Here is a 23,211-nt window from a genome sequence, read left to right as displayed (position 1 = left end):
GTTGGAGTAAATTGGTAAAAAGTAGTCGTAAGGGTTTATTTTTGTTTGATGTACAACATTTTTGTCAAAGAACCTTTTCACTTCAGCTCTGTTAGTAAATCCCCAACTCTTTGCAGCTTCATTGAACTTCTTAAATGACCTCCATGGATGTTGTTCGAATACTTCTTTCAAGCTCATTTATGTAAAGTTAAAGAGTTTATTCAAGACGGTAAGCCCGCAAAGCAGGCTCAAGCGCGTTCATTGAACGCGGTACCATGCGAATATAGTCACAAATGGTGGCATATAATCTGCACCCGAGCCTGTTGGATTTGTTGTGAAAGTATGGACATGATTTCCTCCTGGTTCAGTTGGTCGAAAAGTCTTTTTTGCTGAATTGTTATAAGATGGAGATAAAACGTCATTGCCAGCATAATATTCTGAGTTGTATAATGGATGGTCTCTTAATGAGTGGCTATGGTCGCCAGAAAAGTTTGTAGTTCCTGTATGAGTGTGCGGTGGAAGGTTTGCTTCAGTAATTTTCTTCGAACCTCCTGTTTCCTTTGAAGAGTTTGCACAGTATAAGAATTTATCTACAATCTGTTCCCACGCACCAAAACCTAAAACTTTTGAAGGATTTGTTGAGTTCATTGACGTATAAATAGAACCAATGGGATATAATGTTTGAAGTATTTCTGTCTTTAATGTTTGAAGCTCTGTTTTGTCTGCTTTCTTGTCATATAAATCTTGAGCAGTGAATTTAATATTATGTTCATCCTTCATGACATAAACATCTTTACATCTAATGTTTCTCATCGTCGTTATGTCGTCATCCGATGTTAAACCTTGTGGAAAAGTTAGGAGGTTTACAATATATTGCATCCCCACCAGTTTCTTCAACCGTTCCTTCAATACTTTCTATAGCAACAGTTGTGAAGAAATCATGTGTATGGTTCTTGTCTGCTTTTTTATCTAACATTGCTGGTAGTTCATGTGTTTCAAAGTTTCTGACATGACCTTCGATATTCATACATTTGTTATTTAAGGAGTTTAGTGTATCTTTTACGCTTGTACTTGGATTCTCTAAAGGTGCACTTGAACCAAGGGTATAGTTCAATATTATGTCGTCTGCTCTAACAGTAGTGAAGGATTTATGTGTATGATTTTTGTCAGCTTTACTGTCTAATGTAGCTTGAAGTTCATTTATATCGGAGATGTTGTGTTTATGAGATTTCAAAACTTTGTTCATTGCTTCGAGTTCAACTTTGTCAGCTTTACTTTTAATAGCATCTTCAAACGTTATTTTTGCCTTAACTCTCAAAGTAAATCTTGGTTCAACTAATACACCGTTAACATTGAAAGTAGAGGCATAAATTTCACCGGTATAACCAAATGCTTCTGGTGCTTTAGCTACATCATAATGTACAGTACAGCTTATGTCATAACCTTTAGCACGAATGTATTTATATCTTCTTTCATTAACATCTTCCGTCTTCACTTTTTCATCCTGTGTTAAATATCCATGGTAGTCCGTTATAATCTGTTCATCTGAAGTTATATAATGAACATGGTTTTTATCTGCTTTACTATTTAATGTAGCTTGAAGTTCATTTATATCGGAGATATTGTGTTTATGTTCTTTATCTGCTTTTTCGGCTAATTTCTCTTCTATCTCATTTATTTCAAGTTCATGCCTACCACCACCTCCCGAAGAAGTATTTTTCTTCAGCTCTTGAAGAACGTCCACTTCGCAATCTTTGGTGTCAATAATGAGACTTTGAGTTAAAACCTTTCCTGTCTTAATGGATGTTTGTAAAACTTCTTCTTCACCGTGTTCGGGGTCATGGTCGTCATCATATCTTGTGAAATCAGAGATGTTGTCATACATTAAGCATATCTGTCTCAAAAGTTCTGCTATTTGAAACTGGAACGAAAGATATACAGAACTTTCATCATCTCCTAAAGTCAAGTCTGCTTTCTTAAGTATTTCTTGAATGTATGCAATGAGAACAGAGTACCTTGGAAAATATTCGAACAATATTTCATTAGCTGTTGGTTTTGGTTTCTTCTGGAGTTTCTGCATCTCTTGACTTCAATGCTCTTGCTCTCAAAGACCTAAATGTTAGAGCACCGGGTTTTACAAAGGACTTTATAAATGCTTTAATAGTTCCTGGTAAGTTATTGTTAGCATTAAGTAAGTTCCTTATGCTTCCATCATGTACGTCCATAGCACTATGTAAAAAATCTATACTTTTCTTGTAGTCAGCAATAGACTGACTGTGATTTTTTAAAGATTTGTCAATACCTTTAAGCCAATCTTCATGCATGTCTGATACTGAGCCAAGAATATCATTTGCTTCCTTTAGTGTATTTTGTGCTTCTCGTAAAGTATCCAATCCCGTACGTGCATTGTTTGCTATACGTCTTACAGTATCTATTTGACTCCTTGTTTCTTGCATCCAACCAGATAAAGTTTTAATAGTATCCGAACCATTTGAAATGAAGTTCAAAGCATTTTTAACGTCATCTAAAGCTTCTTCACCAAGTACTGCCCATATCTTTCCGATTTGGTATTGAAGAACTCCATATGAAGTAGCTGTTAAACCAGTATTTATAAGGTCCCATATCCATGATTTAGCAGTTTTTCCATCCTTTCCATCCTTTCCATCCAAACCGTTTTCGCCTTGAGGTCCTTGTATTCCTTGTATTCCTTGTATTCCTTGTATTCCTTGTGGTCCGGTGTCACCCTTCTCTCCTTTCAGTTCATCTTTATGTTCGTTATAATATTCTAATGTCATAAGGTGTACATCATTACTGCTACCAGCAACGCCGAGAATTTGTTTCTCATTCATGACTAAATTCTTTAGGCATTTAATGTTGTCGTCAAATCGAAAGCTCTTTAACAATTCAATGAGAACATTCAGTACTTTCACTAATGAGGCATCTACTGTAGAATTTATATATTGCACCGTTCCATCATTTATGATGGGAACCTTGCTTGTTGTAATGAATGGGTCATAAGTGTTAAAAGTATCGAAATCAATGACTTTTTTAGTTTTTCCATCGTCAATGACTAAATCATTGCCTTCAATGGTTAAAGTTGAGTTTTCGTTTACTAGTTCATGTGCTCTTCTTGCTTCATTTGTTTCATACGCATATGCAGCAATACTCATATTTTAATGAGAATAAAATGTTGTTCTATTTGCAAAGTACAGACCCAAACGAATATGGAACAGTAAAGCTTCAAACAAACTTAGGTCTTCAGAATGAAGCACTTGCTTTCAGAGTTGTTGACTTCAATACTATCGCAACTTTTGTCATAACAGATGAAACAGATTTCATAGAGATTGAAATAGATGACAAAAGAAGTTTTATAACATTTCCTAACAGAGCAGAGTATAGAATAGATAAAATTGCTGGAGTCATAGATACTCTCATAAATGAAGAAACTATTGACAACATAGATGTCGAACTCTCTTCTGAGGGAACATTGAAGTTCAGTAGCAAGAAAGAGTTCAAGATAACACGAATGAGTCATAGAGTTCAACTTCTTTTAGGAGCATACCATATGACATTTCCTTTGAAAAGTGTTGACAAAACGATTGAGATGAAATCTGTTCCATACGTATGTTATGGCAATTGTTTATACATTGAGTCTAAAATAGCTAATGTCACAGGCATTTCAGGAGTTAATAGTAAAGGTTCAGTAGAATATAAATCCTTCTGTTATGCAGTCAATTCAATGTTCATTCCAAACGTTCCTGTCATAGCAACTCATTTAGGTAAATGGGTTCGCATTAGTCCTCATAATTTGAAAGACATGCAATTCAGACTTGTTGACTTTCAAGGAGAGCCTGTAGAACTGAAGGCACCAGTGCGAATGACTGTTGAAGTTGACTTTTTAGAAAATATTAAATGCAACAGCTTACAAGAGAACTCAGAGCTAAAAAATAAAGTATGAATGTTATGTATTAGGTCATGAACTTTGGTTGTTGCTGTTTGATGAAACAAATGAGTTAGTTATGTCAGTCAAGAGAACAGAAAAATATTGTGTTAGTGAAAACTGCACCAAGTCAATAAGATTAGGTTTGCATTATGAAGATGAGTTCGATACTGTTGAAGAAGTTTTGGACAGATATTACAAATTGCTAACTTGAAATTTTTTTGACTGACGGCGCAAAGCGCCAAGATGGGCTCAAAGAGCCCTCCTGACTGCTTTAATTTACTAAAACATATTTCAAACAAAGCTTATAGTCAGTAGATAGTTTTGTATACTCGTTCGAATATTTATACTTAAACTCAACTCCTGTAGTTCCTGGTGTTTCAATGATGCGGATGTTACCTATTTTCATGAATAGTGGAGTTTGACCACAGCATTCGATTTCAGGGTCGAGATAGTCAATGACACTTTGTTTCCCTGTTATTCGTGAGATAACATTTTCAAGGTCCTCCTTTGTTAGAATTATTTGGTTCTTGCTTATAAGATTTGTCAAAAGCTTCTTATCGTCTTTGAGTAAAATTGTTTGGTATAACTGAAGAAGGTAATGGTCTACGTTATCTGAAGGATTTGTTTGAACATTTGTGTAAGGGTTGTCGTTGGCTTCTCTTGAAAGAATTTGGTCCAGTGGTGGATACTCTAACTTAACATCTGATGTAGCGTTAGCGTTTGAAGCTGTGTTTAAATTCACCGACTTAAGATCTGGTTCTGGTTCTTTCAAACACTCTGAACTATAGTTCTTTATGACAATATTGTTTGTCGTTCGTGAGTCAACATTTGATGTTGGTTCAATTGGAACATTAACGGCACCAGCTAAGATGGATTTGCTTCTCATTTCATATAGAATAAAAACCTTTTATATGTATGAAATGAACAATATACTCGACAAGGGTTTGAATGTAAAGCTAACGAATGAAAATATTGTTGAATTCACTGAGACAGGTGCTGTGTATAAAGATGTAGAACTACTGAACAAAAGAGCTAAGGGAAGAAGCAGGAATATGAACAAAGGGTGGAAGCCTATAAAAATTTATGTCAATGATGGCTCAGGAGGTTCAAACATAAAGTATGCAGAAAGTTATAGAGTTTATGCTCTCAAAGGTGAAAAGCCTTCATTTAAGAACAGCTATTCTAACGCATATCCTCAAAAGCTAACGGATGGGGAAGTGGATGATATGAATGACAGCAAAAATATTAACAGAAATGGCGACAGAGATGCATGGAATTTGTTTACCATCAGTCAATTGAAGGTTAAACTTTAAAACAATGTTGGTCGTTCCCATGGAATATTTTTGACTTTAATGGTATTAGTCATGATATGAATCTCAAGGTATGAACGAGGAGAGATGAGAGACTTATATGCTTCCCAAATTTCTTCAAAAGGTAATGTTATACCTGACTGTTTCCAAATGAGTTCAATATCATAGCGTGAGAAACCTTGAAAGATAACGAAGTCAGTTATGAGACGTTTTATGTTTAAAGCTAAAAACCTCCATGTTTGCATAAGTATTGCTACAGTTAAATGGTAATGTCTGACTTTAGTTATGATGTTAGCTAATGGTGAGTCAGGCTTTGAAACTAAACCTTTTCCGGCGAAGTCGTCACAAACGAGCAGAGTGTTTGAAGGATACTTTTTGAAGGGGTATTTTGAAAGTTTTGATAGAATGTAGTTTGTCAGTCGTTTCATATCGTAAACTCCTGAGTACTGACGTAAGTGGTGTTTGTCAATAATTCTTTCCATCTCCTCAGAAGTCTTTTGCATTCCTGACTGTATAAATTCAACGATGGCATAATATTTCCTCTTACGTCGAATGTAACGTTGAAGAAATTCAATGAGTTCACTGTCTGGAACTTTAACGACAGAGGCTTGAACTTTTGACATGAATGTTTTCGCTGTTGAGTCCATAGAGTCTGAAGTTGCTGATATAATGATTTGGTCATAGTAAGAGTCGTTTCCTAAACGCTCTGTTATGAGTATATGACGAATGAGGTTAAATGTCTTACCTGAACCCATCTTTCCACAATAGAAATAAACACCATTTGAACAGAATTCATAATCTTTGCTGAAAGGAAGAATGAGAGAAGAGTTAAGTTTGTCTGTAGTTTCATTCATGTCTTCATCTACGTCATGTATTAAATGCTTCATTTTATCTCCATTAAAAATGCAAGTCAGAAATATTCAGAACATAGCACCGAGTCTAACTGACAAGAGTATAAAGATATACTATGAACACGTTATGATGAAACCAACCAAAATTCAAGAAAGTCAGTATACTTATGAATATCCAAGACACTGGGTAGAGTATGTAGGAGGTGAGAAAGCTATTGAAATCAGACAGGTTCGAAGTATTCCAGCAGGAAGGACAATATTATTGAAGAACTTTAATGTTTTGAGGTATAATGATGAAACAAAGAAGCAAGATAGTTTTCCTGTTGCTGTGTATGTGAACTTAGATACAGGAGATGACATGAAAGTTTTTAATACAAAGCTTCAAACGGTAGTGAGAGAACAACTGACTGCGGAAGGGCATCCATTACCTTCAGAAGTTACCATAGCATATAATTTTGAAACAAACTCAATAGATTTTAAAGTCATCTCTGCAAAGAAGTCAGGATTTACATTTAATGAAGCAGATGTATATTCGAATGAAAACTTCAAAGCTATTGCATGGTTAGATAATGACGATTGCTTTAAGAAAATATTTAAATACAGTGACTCAAAGATGTCAATAGATGACCTTCGTGGAATGTTACCATCGACGTTTACAGTAGAAGGTTCAGCAGGATTGCTTACAAGATTGTCAATTGGTGGTATTTGGTCTCGTGAAAACATTGTTATAAAATCCAGTATAAGTGAATTTGCTGAAGAATCTATATTATGTCTTTCAAACTATATGTATTCGCCGCCAAAGCATTATAGTATAACAAACTTTGTCAGTAAGTTTAACATAAGACTTGTCGAACCTTCTTCAATGAAAGATGTTGTGCTACCCAAAGACGGAAAGGATGGACTCATTATTGAGATGATTTTAATAGCATATTAAATGAGCTTGTTCTTGAAGGTCATTCATGATGAAATAACTGTTGTAGAAGATGTTAGCAATTGTTCAGACATTTTGAAGCGTATAGATGATATAAGAAAGAAGTTAGATAGACCGCAAAGCGGTGAGGGCAAAGCCCGTGAGAACGCTTATGTTTCATTGACTTTCTCCAGTAACGAGAACTTTTATGAGATAATATTGAAGAGAGATGATTTTAATATGGTGTAAATGGTAGCTTGGGCAGCTTTAGGCGCAATGGGAACAAAAGCATTAGCATTTGGAGCAAAAGCACTTGGAGCTTATGACGCAGTAAATAAAATGAGTGGAGGAAGGGTTTCGAAGACATTAGATGCAAATAAAGGGAAGATTGGAGGCTGGGTTGCAAAGAAGTTAAGATTAAATAAAATAGGGCTCATAAATAAAGCATCCAATTTGGTTGCGACTGAGTCAGAAAATGCTTTAGGAAAGGACGATGAGTTTGCAAAACACGCAAAAGACTTTAATGACCAGATGAAAGGTGAAACAATGCATTTAAATAGAGTCGATGGAACTAAAGAAAATGTTTCTTCTCCACCAGCGGTTTATCCATACGGACCTTATGGAATGTATGGAAACCCTTATGAACGACCATTTGACCCATTGACTGGTGGAAGTAATTGGTATCATTATGGACGAAGAAGAAAGACAGTCAAGTTGGAGACAGACGTGAAGAAAGCAACTAAAAAGAAACCAAGGAAGAGAGTTATAAAGCAATGAATTCAACAGGGTGAAAAAACAGGTGAAAAAAGAGGTGAGATCTCACCACTTCACCTAAATTTATTTTTGTGCTATGTTTTCATACGTGTGAGGGTGGTGATATCATTAATTTTTAAGTTTATTTTTAAGTTTATTTTTATATAAATGACGAAAACTATTGAGATAACAAACTACAACGGTCATGAGTTCAAGAATTTGTTCTTCGTTCCTCGTGAAAATACATTCTATCAGATACGAGGGAGAAAGGGTAAAGTTAGTTTGAGCGTTTATGAAGGAATGAAGAATGGAAAGTTTATACAAGCATATGATACAAACGGTAAGCGTGTTTCATTAGCTTTGTCAAAACTTACTAACATTTATTTTGACAGTGACTTTGACTCTGACGATTGGAGCGACAGCAGCGATACTGAAGAATATGAACTATTGTGTGAAGCACAGCAATGGGAAGAGTTGCAATACTTTTGTAAGTGAGAACGTTTATTTTTTACAGTAGTGAGGTGAAGTGGTTGGCGGCTTTATAAATATTTAAGGTTAAGTTGGTGTTTGTGTTTGTGTTGTAAAATATACGTTACCGGTTTTGTAAAGTGTCAAATTCACAAGTATTGCGTACGGAGGAACGCAGTGCCACAGTACACGACTTATGTATACTAACTACCTTCAATGACTCCTGAACCTATGGAAGTACAAACTCCTGTTCAAAAGTCAACTCCTAAACCGACTCCAACATTTAAACCAGAACCTACTCCTCAAATAAATCGTAAAACTCCTGCGTTTCCTTACTGAAAAAAATAACGTTATTTTTATTTAATATTAAAAATTTTATTTGATTGAAATGACGACTAAAGTCACTGAAGCAATGAAACAAAAGTTTTTGGTAGAATACATTAAATCAGGAACTATTCCAGAAGGTTTTTACATTCATACTATGAAGGATGGTAGAGTTCAGTTTAGAAAGATAAAGCAACCATTAGATAGAGAAGGTATATTAAGGAAGATTAAACTTCATGAGGACAACATTGCTGAACTTAGGAAGAAGTTAGAAGAGTTGGAGAAAGGAAGAGAGTTATAAAGCAATGAATTCAACGGGGTGAAAAAACAGGTGAAAAAAGAGGTGAGATCTCACCACTTCACCTAAATTTAAATGGATGTTTTCATACGTGTGGGAGTGGTGATATCATTTATTTTTAAGTTTATTTTTTTATAAATGACAGAACAAAAATATAACATTTCTACTCAGCAGGAATGAGACCCTTACTGACTATGTATTCGTTTAATGCTTGATGAAAACAATGGTACATATTATCGTATGGGTATACACAACGTCTGTTTCCATCGTCGTCGTATATGTAGAGCTCAAATCCAGTCCAACCTTCTTTTGTACAATATGTAGCTTTATTTAAGTATACATTTATGTAGATAAGGCAATTTTCTTCATCGCTCCAGAAATAATTTTTGTTCTTTGTTGAAATAGTTTTCGTTCCTCTGCGACCATAAGGAATGTATGCAATGAACTTTGCGTCATAAGGGATTGTAATATATTCAGGGTTTCTTTCATCGTCAATGGGTCTGTCTTTGTTAAAATGCATGTTTCTCAGTTTTACTTGAGTTTTGAATAGTTCACGGAAACGTTCTGGGAAAGAGTCATAGTAAATGTAGTCGGACATGTCTTTGTAATGAAATAAAAAATTTAAAAAAAAAAAAAAATAAGGTTATTTTTATTTAGTGAGGACGGTAGTGAATTCGTTAGTGAAGTCGTTAGTGAAGTCATTAGTGAAGTCGTTTATGTGTCAGATGGTTTTGTAAATATTTAAGGTTAAGTTAGTGTTGTCGTTTGTGTTGTAAAATATATGTTAACGGTTTCGTAAAGTGTCAAAACAGCTAAGTGGTGTATGGAGGCGCGCAGTGCCTCAGTACCCAAGATAGCCATACTAACTATAGATGACCTTCGTGGAATGTTACCATCGACGTTTACAGTAGAAGGTTCAGCAGGATTGCTTACAAGATTGTCAATTGGTGGTATTTGGTCTCGTGAGAACATTGTTATAAAATCCAGTATAAGTGAATTTGCTGAAGAATCTATATTATGTCTTTCAAACTACATGTATTCGCCGCCGAAGCATTATAGTATAACAAACTTTGTCAGTAAGTTTAACATAAGACTTGTCGAACCTTCTTCAATGAAAGATGTTGTGCTACCCAAAGACGGAAAGGATGGACTCATTATTGAGATGATTTTAATAGCATATTAAATGAGCTTGTTCTTGAAGGTCATTCATGATGAAATAACTGTTGTAGAAGATGTTAGCAATTGTTCAGACATTTTGAAGCGTATAGATGATATAAGAAAGAAGTTAGATAGACCGCAAAGCGGTGAGGGCAAAGCCCGTGAGAACGCTTATGTTTCATTGACTTTCTCCAGTAACGAGAACTTTTATGAGATAATATTGAAGAGAGATGATTTTAATATGGTGTAAATGGTAGCTTGGGCAGCTTTAGGCGCAATGGGAACAAAAGCATTAGCATTTGGAGCAAAAGCACTTGGAGCTTATGACGCAGTAAATAAAATGAGTGGAGGAAGGGTTTCGAAGACATTAGATGCAAATAAAGGGAAGATTGGAGGCTGGGTTGCAAAGAAGTTAAGATTAAATAAAATAGGGCTCATAAATAAAGCATCCAATTTGGTTGCGACTGAGTCAGAAAATGCTTTAGGAAAGGACGATGAGTTTGCAAAACACGCAAAAGACTTTAATGACCAGATGAAAGGTGAAACAATGCATTTAAATAGAGTCGATGGAACTAAAGAAAATGTTTCTTCTCCACTAGTAGTTCTTCCGTATGGTCCCTATGGAATGTATGGAAACCCTTATGAACGACCATTTGACCCATTGACTGGTGGAAGTAACTGGTATCATTACGGCCGAAGAAGAAAGACAGTCAAGTTGGAGACAGACGTGAAGAAAGCAACTAAAAAGAAACCAAGGAAGAGAGTTATAAAGCAATGAATTCAAGTGGGTGAAAAAAGAGGTGAAAAAAGAGGTGAGATCTCACCACTTCACCTAAATCTATTTTTGTGCTATGTTTTCATACGTGTGAGGGTGGTGATATCATTAATTTTTAAGTTTATTTTTTATTTTACTGAAAATTTTTATTTGGATGTAAATGACAGAACAAAAGCAACTCATTCGAATTCCACAGTATAACAAACATACATTTAAACATTTATTCTTCCTTCCTGAGCATAACATGTTCTTTCAAATACATCCGAGACCAGTTGACTTTTCATTGACTGTGTATAAAGATAGAAATAGTTATATCATTAAACCATACGATGACGAAGGTAAGTTATGTAAATTGTACGTTAAGAAGTTAGAGAAAGTTTATGGCTTCAAGTATGACTACAATAGGGTTAACACTGATGATGAAGATATTGAGGAAAATTTATGAGAACATTAGTGAAGTCGTTAGTGAGAACGATAGTGAGAACGTTTATTTTTACATTAGTGAGTTCGTTAGTGAAGTGGTTGGCGGCTTTGTAAATATTTAAGGTTAAGTTAGTGTTTGTGTTTGTGTTGTAAAATATACGTTAGCGGTTTTGTAAAGTGTCAAATTCACAAGTATTGGGTAAGGAGGCGCGCAGTGCCTCCGTACCCAAGACTTGTATACTAACTAATGTAATAAACAAGTCTTTGAATGGTCCTTCCATCTTGAAGTTTCCAATCATCGAAATGTCAACGCCAAGACCCATTTCAGGGACCCACGTTGGGAATCCATTATAAAGAGACTTGAATTCTCCAAATGGTTTGCCTTTCTTCACATTTTCGTTGAATGTGGATCTTAATTCTTTCATCAAGTCGCCAACAGTCATATCAGGCTTAACAACTGCTGTTGCATTGGCATGTGAGAAGCAATTTGTAACATTAAAGTCACAATTCTTGACGTAAGGACGCAAATTGATATTTGTTGAGACACCGCATTTGTCAAACTTGCCTTCGAACGCTGATCCAGCGAGAATGACACTTGACCAGTAGTATTCTGTCATATTCTTGAGTTTCTTGTTGACTTTGAATGACATCAAATCTTTTGCACGGGATGTTGTGAATTTTGATGCAATTCTGCGACTAATGTGCAACTCATATGGGGATTTCAAGTGAATTCTGATTAATTCTGGATCTGTTGAAGTAAATTGCGGAAGTTCGCCAACATATCCATTAATTTTATCGGCAAGGACTTGCTCATCTGGTATAATTGATGGTGTGTAACCTAATTCTTGATCGTTCGTTAGTAATGTGAATAAATTCTTTAAATACATACCATCTCCTGCTAAATGATTGATGTTTAGAATGACAGTATCTTTATTGGCACCAATTGATGCTAAGCATTTGGATAATGGCCTTGTGTATCTCTCAGACATGATTTCTGATAATTTTCTAAGGTCTGTAACATCATCTGGAAGAACTGCAATAGGAGTTTTATCATTAGTTCTGAAAATATTTGTACCATCTGATGCGTGATGGAGTCCTGCAACTGTTCTGTCTAGTTTTTGAATGATTTTTGGAACATCCTTTGGATCATTAAGCTTCATTGCAAGTTCCATGTTTCCTTTACCAAAAAGGAAGATTCTTTCCCATGCGGAGGCTGGTCTGGACTGAAGCATTGGTTTGAAAGTGAAATTGTTAATTCAAACTGAAAAAATTGAATGCAGAAAATTCATTTCAATTTGAATCCGATTTTATTTCAATAAAATGTTAGCCAAGAATTTATCCGGAAATTAAATCATGAAGAATGGGATATGCAGTGATGCTGAAACCACTTTGTTGTAAACAGAAATTCATCAAAAGTGACACCTCAGAAAAGCTAAAATATTGAATTTTTGGAACTTTTGATAGAGCACGTTTTTAAATATTAATTAAAGTAAATGTATATTTTGTAAAGATTCTTTTTAATAAAAAATAAAATTTTGAAGAAGAACACAAAATCTTCTGAAAAATAATATCACATAAACTCATATTATTTTCTAATATATAACTATTTTATATAAAAATCAAATTCAATGATCTTAAAAGCGAAGGATAAACCTCAAAATTTACGAATATAATGAGTGGGAATATAATGCTTATCTATCATAAAACCATATGAAATATCAATTTTTGCTTTACGCCTAATTTTTGACGACAATTAGCAAAAAATGTTAAATGTTAACACTCAGTCCATTTGAATATGAAAAATAAAATTGACTTTGATTAAATGTTTTTATTTATCATGCAATTCTTCTTGCGACCAAAGATTTGAATAAAATTTCAAAAAATAAGATAGCTTAAAAAATAATATACGGTAGTGTTTACTAATAGATGAATAGTATATAAATTCTATTAAAATGGATTTGATCCAAAAAAATATAAAACCAAAAATAATTGTTATAATTTAAATGAAGAAGTAATTTAAAACGATTTTATTTATGATCAAATTTTATATATTTTTTTGGATCAAATCCATTTTAATAGAATTTTATACTATTCATCTATTAGTAAACACTACCGTATATTATTTTTTAAGCTATCTTATTTTTTGAAATTTTATTCAAATCTTTGGTCGCAAGAAGAATTGCATGATAAATAAAAACATTTAATCAAAGTCAATTTTATTTTCATATTCAAATGGACTGAGTGTTAACATTTAACATTTTTTGCTAATTGTCGTCAAAAATTAGGCGTAAAGCAAAATTGATATTTCATATGGTTTTATGATAGATAAGCATTATATTCCCACTCATTATATTCGTAAATTTTGAGGTTTATCCTTCGCTTTTAAGATCATTGAATTTGATTTTTATATAAAATAGTTATATATTAGAAAATAATATGAGTTTATGTGATATTATTTTTCAGAAGATTTCATTCTATATGCCTATGAAAAGTACTCTCAAAACTAACTTTTTCCTAATTATAATTAAATCTAGAATATTGTATTATGCTTAGTATTATTTCATTTTTCTCATTCAATTTAGAATTTACAAATGTCAAAAAATTGAGAGCTGTCACTTTTGATGAATTTCTGTTTATTACAACTTAACGCTTCCGATAGATCTCATTAATTGGGTTTTTCTAAAATTAGATTTAATCGCATTACATCAAGTCCCATTCTTAATTCATTATAATTGGATCAAAGTATAGTCTATCGATAAGCATGTTCTCTTTTGATTCTCAATCAAAATACTCTTCAAAAGTGAATTTGTTTTTAAAATTATGGGTGGTAAGTCATATTCGATGTAATCATTATTGATCGAAGCTAATGAATTGATCTGTGAAAGAAAAATCGAAATTAAAAAATAAAATCTTTTATTTCTAAGAAACAAAATGGATTAAATCAAAAGAAGATATATGGTTTTGAAGAAAGCAACTTTCTTTGTGTGTTCTGATAGTCTTTGACGAGATCTAATGCCTCATCAAGTAACATATTCGGAGCAACGTTTTCTAAACCGAAATGGACAGAGTTAGCAAGTAACTGAGCCTCTAAATCGCTCAACATTGTAGTAGAGTGTCTCACAGTTCCGCGGAAAACGTGTTCATCTTTCTTTTCGACTGAATAACCGAAATAAGAAGAGAAACCGGCCAAACCGTAATCATTGACCTTAAACGAGACAAACAAGTCTTTGAATGGTCCTTCCATTTTGAACTTTCCTATCAAGGAAATGTCAATTCCGAGGTCCATTTCTTGTGACCACGGTGGAAATCCGTTATAAATGGCCTTGAATTCTCCGTATTGTGTTCCCTTTTTGACGTTTTCTTCAAAAGAATTTCTTAATTCTTTCATTATGTCGCCAACAGTCATATCTGGCTTAGGAATAGCTGTAGCGTTGACATGTGAGAAGCAGCTTGTAACACTTAAGTTCACATTCTTAGCAAATGGACGTAAATTGATACATGTAGCAACGCCGCATTTATTAATCTTTCCTTCTAGTGTGGAACAAGCAAGTATCCAATTAATCCAGTAGTATTCTGTCATATTCTTCAGGCGTTTGTTAACTTTGAAAGTCATCAAATCTTTTGCATGAGAAGATACGAATTTTGATGCTACTTTAGTCGATATATGTAATTCATTTGGAGATTTTGTACGTATCCTGGTAATATCAGGATCAACTGAAGCAAATTTTGAAGCGCCGCCAGTATACGCTTTAATATTATCGCTTAAGACTTCTTCATCTGGAATGATTGTTGGCTCATAGTCTAATTCTTTGTCACTCTTGAGCTGAGTAAATAAGTTTTGTAAAAACATTCCATCTCCAGCCAAATGATTAAGATTAAGGATCACGGTGTCTTTATTAGCACCTATTGATGCTAATGATTGTGATGATGGCCTTGTGTATCTTTCAGACATGATTTCTGATAATTTCTTAAGATCTGTAACATCATCTGGAAGATTTGCAATTGGGGTTTTACCAGTTGTTCTAAATATATTCTTGCCATCTGTTGCGTGGTGTAATCCAGCAACTGATTTATCAAGTTTTTTAATGATCTTTGGAACATCTTTGGTATCATTAAGCTTCATTGCAAGCTGGATGTATGCCTGATCATTAATGAACAACCTTTCCCATGTAGCAGTTGGTCTACCTTGAAGTATCGTAAATAAAAAAATTGAAAGAAATCGTAGACTCTGAAAAAATTGAAAACGAAATTAATTTCAGTATGTTTATGACCAAAAATGAGATACTTTCAAAAATGGGTATGTTCACCATCTTTGGACTGAAAAATGGCCACTCATTTTTAAACAACTGATAACGTTGCCGATCTGATAATTTGAACCCATCAGATAACAATAATGATATCGGCCTAACCGAGCGATATGTCATATAGACTCGTAGAATCATTCTTTGCTTATTCTTGATGATATATAAAGTTAATTTAATTAAACAAAAAAAATAGTTTTATTTAGACAGGTTTTAAAAATGGATGTAAGACTTTGAAGCATTAGCTTTCTTTTGTGTATTCTGATAGTCCTTGACTAAATCTAAAGCTTCATCAAGTAACATATTTGGAGCAACATTTTCCATGCTGAAATGAACTGAGTTAACAAGTAATTGGGCCTCTGAATCAGTCAAAACACCTGTTGAATGTCTCATTCCACCATGGAAAATATGATCATTCTTTGATTCAACAGAATAACCATAATAAGAAGCGATTCCTGATACTCCATCATCTCTCTGATGGAGAGAAACAAACAAATCCTTGAATGGTCCTTCCATTTTGAAAGATCCGATCAAAGAAATATCAGCGCCAAGGCCTAATTCGGGCAAACAGACAGGGAATCCTTTGTTTAGTGCCTTAAGTTCTCCAAATGGCTGTCCATTCTTAACGTTTTCGTTGAAAGTTGATCTTAATTCTTTCATTAAGTCTCCAACAGTCATATCTGGCTTAGCAACTGCTGTTGCATTGGCATGCGAGAAGCAATTTGTTACATTTAAGTTACAGTTCTTTACATATGGACGTAAATTGATGCATGTTGCAACTCCGCATTTATCAATCTTTCCTTTGAAAGCAGAGCAAGCAAGGATGAAACTTGTCCAGTAGTATTCTGTCATGTGTTTAAGTTTCTTGTTAACTTTGAAGGACATCAAATCTTTGGCATGTGATGTGGCGTATTTTGTGGCAACTCCGCTTGATAAATGTAATTCATTGCGAGTTTGTGTGTGAATACGAGTAAGATCTGTATCAACTGTGCAAAATGTAGGAAGTTTGCCATTATAGGCGTTTACTTTGTCACCTAAGACTGTTTCACCAGGGATAATTGTCGGAACATAGTCCAATTCTTTGTCGCTCTTGAGTTGAGTAAACATATTTTGTAAATACATGCCATCTCCGGCCAAATGATTGATATTAAGGACGACTGTATCCTTGTTAGCACCAAGTGATGCTAATGCTTGTGATGCTGGCCTTGTATATCTCTCAGACATGATTGTTGTCAACTTTTCAAGGTCTGAAACATCATCAGGAAGATTAGCAATAGGCACTTTCTCAGTAGTTCTGAATAGTGTTTTGCCATCTGATGCGTGATGGAGTCCTGCAACTGTTTTGTCAAGTTTTTTGATAACATTTGGAACATCTTTTGGATCATTGAGTTTCATTGCAAACTGGATGTATGTATTAGCACCGATGAAGATCTTTTCCCAGTTGGCTGTAGGTCTAGCGTCTAACATTCAATTGAAATGGTCGGAATAAAATTTTTACAAAATTGAGAGAAAGTGTGAATTCACACAGAAAAAAATTGAACGAACCTATGAATTCACATGCAAAAATGACAAAAAAAAGAATCTTATATTTAATTTATAAAGAATAAAGCGATTTAGTCATATTGCTTTCAATTAATGGAGAACTAAAATTTTTGGTTCGTGATATACTTCTTATTGATTGAAAGCACGTTCAAGAATGTGATGAACGTTTTCACGAGTGACAGTGTTCTTGTATCCGAAGTTATTGCCGTTGAATGAGTCCATAACCATGTTTGTGACTTCATCAACATCACCTGCTTGAAGAACAACTCCTGGTTGATCTGTGACTTTAGTGAACTGTCCAATGCTGATAATCCACTCTCTGATGTGCTTGATGAACTCCTTAGCTTTAGTGTAGTCATCGCCGTCACGAACGCCGAAGACGAATTCAGCAGCGCGTGCCATTGTGTACTTACGAGATTCGATGAATTCCTCTAAGAAGAAAGGAGTGATGATTGAGAGTGTTGAAGCATGGTCGATTCCCCACTTAGCTGTGAGCATGTGTGCGATGCCGTGGATTCCGCAGCATGTGACTTTTCCGAGTTGGAGAACGTAGTTGAGAGCGAAACTGCATGCTTGGACGAGTCTTCCTCTGACTTCGATTGTTGACTTGTCGTCACTCATGACATCTCCACTGATGTCGACGAGCTCCTTCATGACGCAGTACATGAAGTTGTCCTGCATTGGGAGGACGTGTGGTGTTATGACTAAGTCGATGCAGTGTGTCATCGCGTCGTAGAGACCATTCCTGAGTTGTCTCTTCGGGAGTGTCATCGTGTACTTAGGATCGAGGATTGAGAAAGATAGGTACAACAAGTTGTTGATGAGAGGAAGTTTCTCTTTCGTCGACCTGCGAGAGATGACAGCACCGTTGTTCCATTCTGAGTCTGTTGCAGGTATTGTCATGACTGTGCCGATTGGTGTAGACTTCGATGGGTGCTTCCAGTATTTGACCATGTCCCACATGTCTGTTCCATCTTCGATGTTCATCGCGAGAGAGATGAACTTTGTTCCATCGACGACACTTCCGCCACCGACTGCGAGGAGTAAGTCTGGCTTGTACTCGCGAGCAACTTTGACGATCTCGACAAGTCTGTCAAACTCTGGATTTGCTGGGATACCGCCTTCCCATCTGACTTCGCACTCAAGTTCACTAAGTGCTTTTGTAACATTGTCACGTGCACCATTCTTGTCGATTGATCCGCCACCAAATGTAACTAATACTTTTGTATGCGGTTTTACGAAGTCTTTCATGTGTTCAACGACTCCGTTCTGTCCGAAGATAACGCGTGTAGTGTTAAGCCATTGCCAACTCATTATGTTTTGCAAGCTTGTTTAAAAATGAACTGGATATTCTTTCACTATTCAATATTCTTGATTTTTAATTTTTTGTTAGCATTCTCAGAAAAATTTGATACGAGATTTTCAAAATTCGGTAAAATGCAATTGCCATCGCAGTTTGGTGAATATTGTAGGAATGCTCATATGATATATAGGCATTCTTGTAGTGTAAAAATTGTGTTCGTCATTAGCCCTTCAATTTTGATGGTGAATTCACATCAAAAAAAATTTTTTGCTCTGAAAATTGCTAACATTTGAGAACGATTTAACTAATGAATTCACAGTACATTAACCTAGAGATGCGAGTTTCCGAATTTTTTTAGCCCTGGGATGTCATAACCGCTGCGGTTTTGTAAAATTTGGGATAAATTTTGACAATCCATTTTTTGTGGGATGTACGTTTATATCAATTTGCTCGGCGTTTGCCGAGCTATTGTACAATCCTACTCGAATTCATTACGCAGCCCTGGTCACTCAAAGGCCAGGGCATACAATTACAAAATAGTAGAGTGAGACTCTTCTAATTTCTTCCAATCACAAGGAAGATCTTAGAAGAGCCTCACTCTACTCGAACACATTACGCAGCCCTGGTCACTCAAAGGCCAGGGCATACAATTACAAAATAGTAGAGTGAGACTCTTCTAATTTCTTCCAATCACAAGGAAGATCTTAGAAGAGCCTCACTCTACTCGAACACATTACGCAGCCCTGGTCACTCAAAGGCCAGGGCATACAATTACAAAATAGTAGAGTGAGACTCTTCTAATTTCTTCCAATCACAAGGAAGATCTTAGAAGAGCCTCACTCTACTCGAACACATTACGCAGCCCTGGTCACTCAAAGGCCAGGGCATACAATTACAAAATAGTAGAGTGAGACTCTTCTAATTTCTTCCAATCACAAGGAAGATCTTAGAAGAGCCTCACTCTACTCGAACACATTACGCAGCCCTGGTCACTCAAAGGCCAGGGCATACAATTACAAAATAGTAGAGTGAGACTCTTCTAATTTCTTCCAATCACAAGGAAGATCTTAGAAGAGCCTCACTCTACTCGAACACATTACGCAGCTCCTGCTCAACAATGAGCAGGTCTTACCACTTTGAGAGGCTTTCGTTCGAGTTCTGATGCAGATCCCAACGCGAGCGAGAGTCTCTCAAGCAAGCTTCTAATTCGTAGCTAGAGTTTCACTCTTATGAACTGGCAGCCAATTTGAGAGACTTTCGCTCGAGATCTAATGAAAAATCAGAACTCGGCCAAAAATTGCCCAAACAGGCTTGTAATTCGTAGCTATAGTATTGATCGTATGGATGTGTTGCCAATATGAGAGACTTTCGCTCGATGTCTGATATTGCATCAGACATCGAGCGAAAGTCACTCAAAACAGCTTAGACATGTCTATTTTGACGGCATTAAATGATTTCATAGGAAATGTCTCAGTTGTTAATTAAGTTCACGTGAGCTTTTATGAATGAAAATAAGTAAAAAAAAAGAATTTTCTCAAAAAAATTGTGTACGCATTGAAATTTTTATCTATAAATTTAGATATGTCATCAATAATATAATATAATTTTAAATTCGTGGAGTACACTTGGGATAATTGAATATGGGCTACCCCATCCCAACCTCTCAAACTTCCTCTGAATTTGGACAAGGTATCCCAATCCCAAAGACCTATCTGAATAAAATGAAATAAGTATATTATATATATTATTTATTTGCTAATAATGAGCATAAATCGCTAAAATTATGAAGAAATTAAAAATTAAAAATTAAAATTAGAAAAAAATGTTGATTTAATGAGAGAATATTGTATAAAAATAGAATTATTAGCTAAAATACGTATTAATTTTATGATATTTCAATCACATTAACGAAAATCGCCCATTTTTAATTCAAATGGGCGGGAAAAAAAATAAAATTCCAAAAAAAAATTGAATTGGGGAAACGATAGGGGACGGGATATGAGAACCCCCATATGTTTGGGAATTTTTCGCATCACTACATTAACCTCGTAATGATATATATTATCCAAAAACATAATGCTGATCCATTCCTTTTGATACCATTGCTCTTTCCATCAAAAGAACATTTATAAAAATCTCAATATTCAAGATATCAATCTGTAATTATTATTCTTTAAACTTGTAATATCCATCCATTCCAATTTGCTTTCATATAACATTTATATTGATTCCAAACTCTTGAGTTATGAGTGTTTAATTATTACCAAATATGATACTTAACATGAATTTAGAGCCATCATTCCATATCTACAATTTTTAAACACATTTCGTGCCAATGAGTACATTTCTTATAAAAAAGAGAATATAATTATGCGTTCATTTCATCAAAATTTGCTTTTAAAGAATTGATCAGGACTTTAATATGAATGAGAAATGATGTTAAATGCTTGACATGATAAATATTTGGATGAATAAATGTGAAAAATAATGTGAATTCACATATAAAATTATTTATCAATGTAAAGCTCAGATAAACAAGAGCAATGGATTCAAAAGGAATGGATCAGCATTATGTTTTTGGATAATATATATCATTACGAGGTTAATGTACTGTGAATTCATTAGTTAAATCGTTCTCAAATGTTAGCAATTTTCAGAGCAAAAAATTTTTTTTGATGTGAATTCACCATCAAAATTGAAGGGCTAATGACGAACACAATTTTTACACTACAAGAATGCCTATATATCATATGAGCATTCCTACAATATTCACCAAACTGCGATGGCAATTGCATTTTACCGAATTTTGAAAATCTCGTATCAAATTTTTCTGAGAATGCTAACAAAAAATTAAAAATCAAGAATATTGAATAGTGAAAGAATATCCAGTTCATTTTTAAACAAGCTTGCAAAACATAATGAGTTGGCAATGGCTTAACACTACACGCGTTATCTTCGGACAGAACGGAGTCGTTGAACACATGAAAGACTTCGTAAAACCGCATACAAAAGTATTAGTTACATTTGGTGGCGGATCAATCGACAAGAATGGTGCACGTGACAATGTTACAAAAGCACTTAGTGAACTTGAGTGCGAAGTCAGATGGGAAGGCGGTATCCCAGCAAATCCAGAGTTTGACAGACTTGTCGAGATCGTCAAAGTTGCTCGCGAGTACAAGCCAGACTTACTCCTCGCAGTCGGTGGCGGAAGTGTCGTCGATGGAACAAAGTTCATCTCTCTCGCGATGAACATCGAAGATGGAACAGACATGTGGGACATGGTCAAATACTGGAAGCACCCATCGAAGTCTACACCAATCGGCACAGTCATGACAATACCTGCAACAGACTCAGAATGGAACAACGGTGCTGTCATCTCTCGCAGGTCGACGAAAGAGAAACTTCCTCTCATCAACAACTTGTACCTATCTTTCTCAATCCTCGATCCTAAGTACACGATGACACTCCCGAAGAGACAACTCAGGAATGGTCTCTACGACGCGATGACACACTGCATCGACTTAGTCATAACACCACACGTCCTCCCAATGCAGGACAACTTCATGTACTGCGTCATGAAGGAGCTCGTCGACATCAGTGGAGATGTCATGAGTGACGACAAGTCAACAATCGAAGTCAGAGGAAGACTCGTCCAAGCATGCAGTTTCGCTCTCAACTACGTTCTCCAACTCGGAAAAGTCACATGCTGCGGAATCCACGGCATCGCACACATGCTCACAGCTAAGTGGGGAATCGACCATGCTTCAACACTCTCAATCATCACTCCTTTCTTCTTAGAGGAATTCATCGAATCTCGTAAGTACACAATGGCACGCGCTGCTGAATTCGTCTTCGGCGTTCGTGACGGCGATGACTACACTAAAGCTAAGGAGTTCATCAAGCACATCAGAGAGTGGATTATCAGCATTGGACAGTTCACTAAAGTCACAGATCAACCAGGAGTTGTTCTTCAAGCAGGTGATGTTGATGAAGTCACAAACATGGTTATGGACTCATTCAACGGCAATAACTTCGGATACAAGAACACTGTCACTCGTGAAAACGTTCATCACATTCTTGAACGTGCTTTCAATCTATAAAACATAAAATATTTCTAAATTTTTCCATGGACACATCATTTTCTATTATACTTCATTATAAGCATCTTCATATCTAGATACTGTTTTATATGATTAAATACTAAGCAGAAGAACTATATAACTCAAAATTGCGATGCAATTTTAAAATAAAACTGTTTTTATGTGGAATTAAGATGAATATAAGGCATTCCTTGTAAGTATTTATGATAATGTTGGATTTTAAAGAAAAACTTTTTAATATTCTTTATAAACATATTCATTGTTTATTGAATTGTATTGATATGCCATGATAAATTTCTTAAAAAATTATAAAGAATCATCTCCTTTCAAGACATGAAAGCGAGATCCGAATTCAGAACAGTAATTTGAATTTTCGGGAAAAAATTAATAGAAGAATGTAATTTTTATTAGTTTAGTACTATAAATTTCCGATTTTTGGTAAGCTATCCAAAAAAATCGTTTGATAAATACTCTTCTGAGAGATAATTTCTATATATTGATGATGACTAAAGAGTATACATGTATATTTTCCTTTAAAAAGTGTATTTACGTTCATTCAAGTAGCAATTGCCAACATTTTTCAAATTTTCAGAATACTGGATAATGAAATTATGATTAATATTTATGTTACAACATCATAAAATGTTAAAGATTTGAATGTCTAAATTTGAAAGAAATTTTTGATGGGAGAATGGTTTCTATAGTTTACAATACACAAATTTTTGGAAAAGACAAAAAAATCGAAATGAATTAATAGAGATCATTGCTAGTAT

General features: G+C 34.9%; 12 protein-coding genes and 1 pseudogene across 13 annotated transcripts, besides 4 other annotated features; 4 read left to right on the top strand and 9 right to left on the bottom strand.

Annotated features, from left to right (window-relative positions):
• Positions 1 to 8,424: part of a mobile genetic element that runs on past the window's edge.
• Positions 1 to 11,438: part of a mobile genetic element that runs on past the window's edge.
• On the bottom strand, positions 238 to 627 carry TVAGG3_0698880 (keratin-associated protein family; the record flags this gene model as incomplete). Its single annotated transcript, XM_051243302.1, has 1 exon — positions 238 to 627. The coding sequence occupies one exon, from the start codon at positions 625 to 627 to the stop codon at positions 238 to 240; it is 390 nt and encodes a 129-aa protein (XP_051089889.1).
• TVAGG3_0698870 lies at positions 994 to 2,204 on the bottom strand (annotated as a pseudogene). Its single transcript has one exon. A coding segment is annotated over exon 1 (1,211 nt).
• On the bottom strand, positions 4,454 to 4,808 carry TVAGG3_0698860 (uncharacterized protein; the record flags this gene model as incomplete). Its single annotated transcript, XM_051243301.1, has 1 exon — positions 4,454 to 4,808. A coding segment is annotated over one exon (355 nt), but the record flags the coding sequence as incomplete, so codon positions are not given.
• Positions 5,232 to 5,735, bottom strand: TVAGG3_0698850 (protein of unknown function, DUF4106 family; the record flags this gene model as incomplete). The annotated part of the gene is made up of 1 exon (XM_051243300.1): positions 5,232 to 5,735. The coding sequence occupies one exon, from the start codon at positions 5,733 to 5,735 to the stop codon at positions 5,232 to 5,234; it is 504 nt and encodes a 167-aa protein (XP_051089887.1).
• Positions 7,243 to 7,770, top strand: TVAGG3_0698840 (protein of unknown function, DUF4107 family; the record flags this gene model as incomplete). Its single annotated transcript, XM_051243299.1, has 1 exon — positions 7,243 to 7,770. The coding sequence occupies one exon, from the start codon at positions 7,243 to 7,245 to the stop codon at positions 7,768 to 7,770; it is 528 nt and encodes a 175-aa protein (XP_051089886.1).
• Positions 7,915 to 8,241, top strand: TVAGG3_0698830 (uncharacterized protein; the record flags this gene model as incomplete). Its single annotated transcript, XM_051243298.1, has 1 exon — positions 7,915 to 8,241. One exon carries the CDS (start codon positions 7,915 to 7,917, stop codon positions 8,239 to 8,241), a length of 327 nt encoding a protein of 108 aa, XP_051089885.1.
• On the top strand, positions 8,603 to 8,839 carry TVAGG3_0698810 (uncharacterized protein; the record flags this gene model as incomplete). The annotated part of the gene is made up of 1 exon (XM_051243297.1): positions 8,603 to 8,839. The coding sequence occupies one exon, from the start codon at positions 8,603 to 8,605 to the stop codon at positions 8,837 to 8,839; it is 237 nt and encodes a 78-aa protein (XP_051089884.1).
• On the bottom strand, positions 9,000 to 9,434 carry TVAGG3_0698800 (uncharacterized protein; the record flags this gene model as incomplete). The annotated part of the gene is made up of 1 exon (XM_051243296.1): positions 9,000 to 9,434. One exon carries the CDS (start codon positions 9,432 to 9,434, stop codon positions 9,000 to 9,002), a length of 435 nt encoding a protein of 144 aa, XP_051089883.1.
• Positions 9,584 to 9,808, bottom strand: TVAGG3_0698790 (ATPase activity, coupled to transmembrane movement of substances; the record flags this gene model as incomplete). Its single annotated transcript, XM_051243295.1, has 1 exon — positions 9,584 to 9,808. One exon carries the CDS (start codon positions 9,806 to 9,808, stop codon positions 9,584 to 9,586), a length of 225 nt encoding a protein of 74 aa, XP_051089882.1.
• Positions 11,439 to 12,582: 1,144 nt separating the features above from the next.
• Positions 12,583 to 12,620: a mobile genetic element.
• A 1,174-nt stretch (positions 12,621 to 13,794) lies between these two features.
• Positions 13,795 to 13,831: a mobile genetic element.
• A 16-nt stretch (positions 13,832 to 13,847) lies between these two features.
• On the bottom strand, positions 13,848 to 15,378 carry TVAGG3_0698750 (uncharacterized protein; the record flags this gene model as incomplete). Its single annotated transcript, XM_001304180.1, has 1 exon — positions 14,134 to 15,315. One exon carries the CDS (start codon positions 15,313 to 15,315, stop codon positions 14,134 to 14,136), a length of 1,182 nt encoding a protein of 393 aa, XP_001304181.1.
• A 311-nt stretch (positions 15,379 to 15,689) lies between these two features.
• Positions 15,690 to 17,027, bottom strand: TVAGG3_0698740 (uncharacterized protein; the record flags this gene model as incomplete). The annotated part of the gene is made up of 1 exon (XM_001304179.1): positions 15,707 to 16,960. One exon carries the CDS (start codon positions 16,958 to 16,960, stop codon positions 15,707 to 15,709), a length of 1,254 nt encoding a protein of 417 aa, XP_001304180.1.
• Positions 17,028 to 17,103: 76 nt separating this feature from the next.
• TVAGG3_0698730 (hydroxyacid-oxoacid transhydrogenase protein) lies at positions 17,104 to 18,361 on the bottom strand (the record flags this gene model as incomplete). The annotated part of the gene is made up of 1 exon (XM_001280488.2): positions 17,165 to 18,349. The coding sequence occupies one exon, from the start codon at positions 18,347 to 18,349 to the stop codon at positions 17,165 to 17,167; it is 1,185 nt and encodes a 394-aa protein (XP_001280489.2).
• Positions 18,362 to 21,244: 2,883 nt separating this feature from the next.
• On the top strand, positions 21,245 to 22,438 carry TVAGG3_0698720 (hydroxyacid-oxoacid transhydrogenase protein; the record flags this gene model as incomplete). Its single annotated transcript, XM_001304177.2, has 1 exon — positions 21,257 to 22,438. One exon carries the CDS (start codon positions 21,257 to 21,259, stop codon positions 22,436 to 22,438), a length of 1,182 nt encoding a protein of 393 aa, XP_001304178.2.
• Positions 22,439 to 23,211: the final 773 nt, after the last annotated feature.

The sequence above is a fragment of the Trichomonas vaginalis genome, chromosome III (genome assembly GCF_026262505.1).
Source record: "Trichomonas vaginalis G3 chromosome III, whole genome shotgun sequence".
NCBI lineage: Eukaryota > Parabasalia > Trichomonadida > Trichomonadidae > Trichomonas > Trichomonas vaginalis.
Note: the sequence above shows the minus strand (reverse complement) of the source record. Positions and strands in the feature narration are given on the sequence as shown.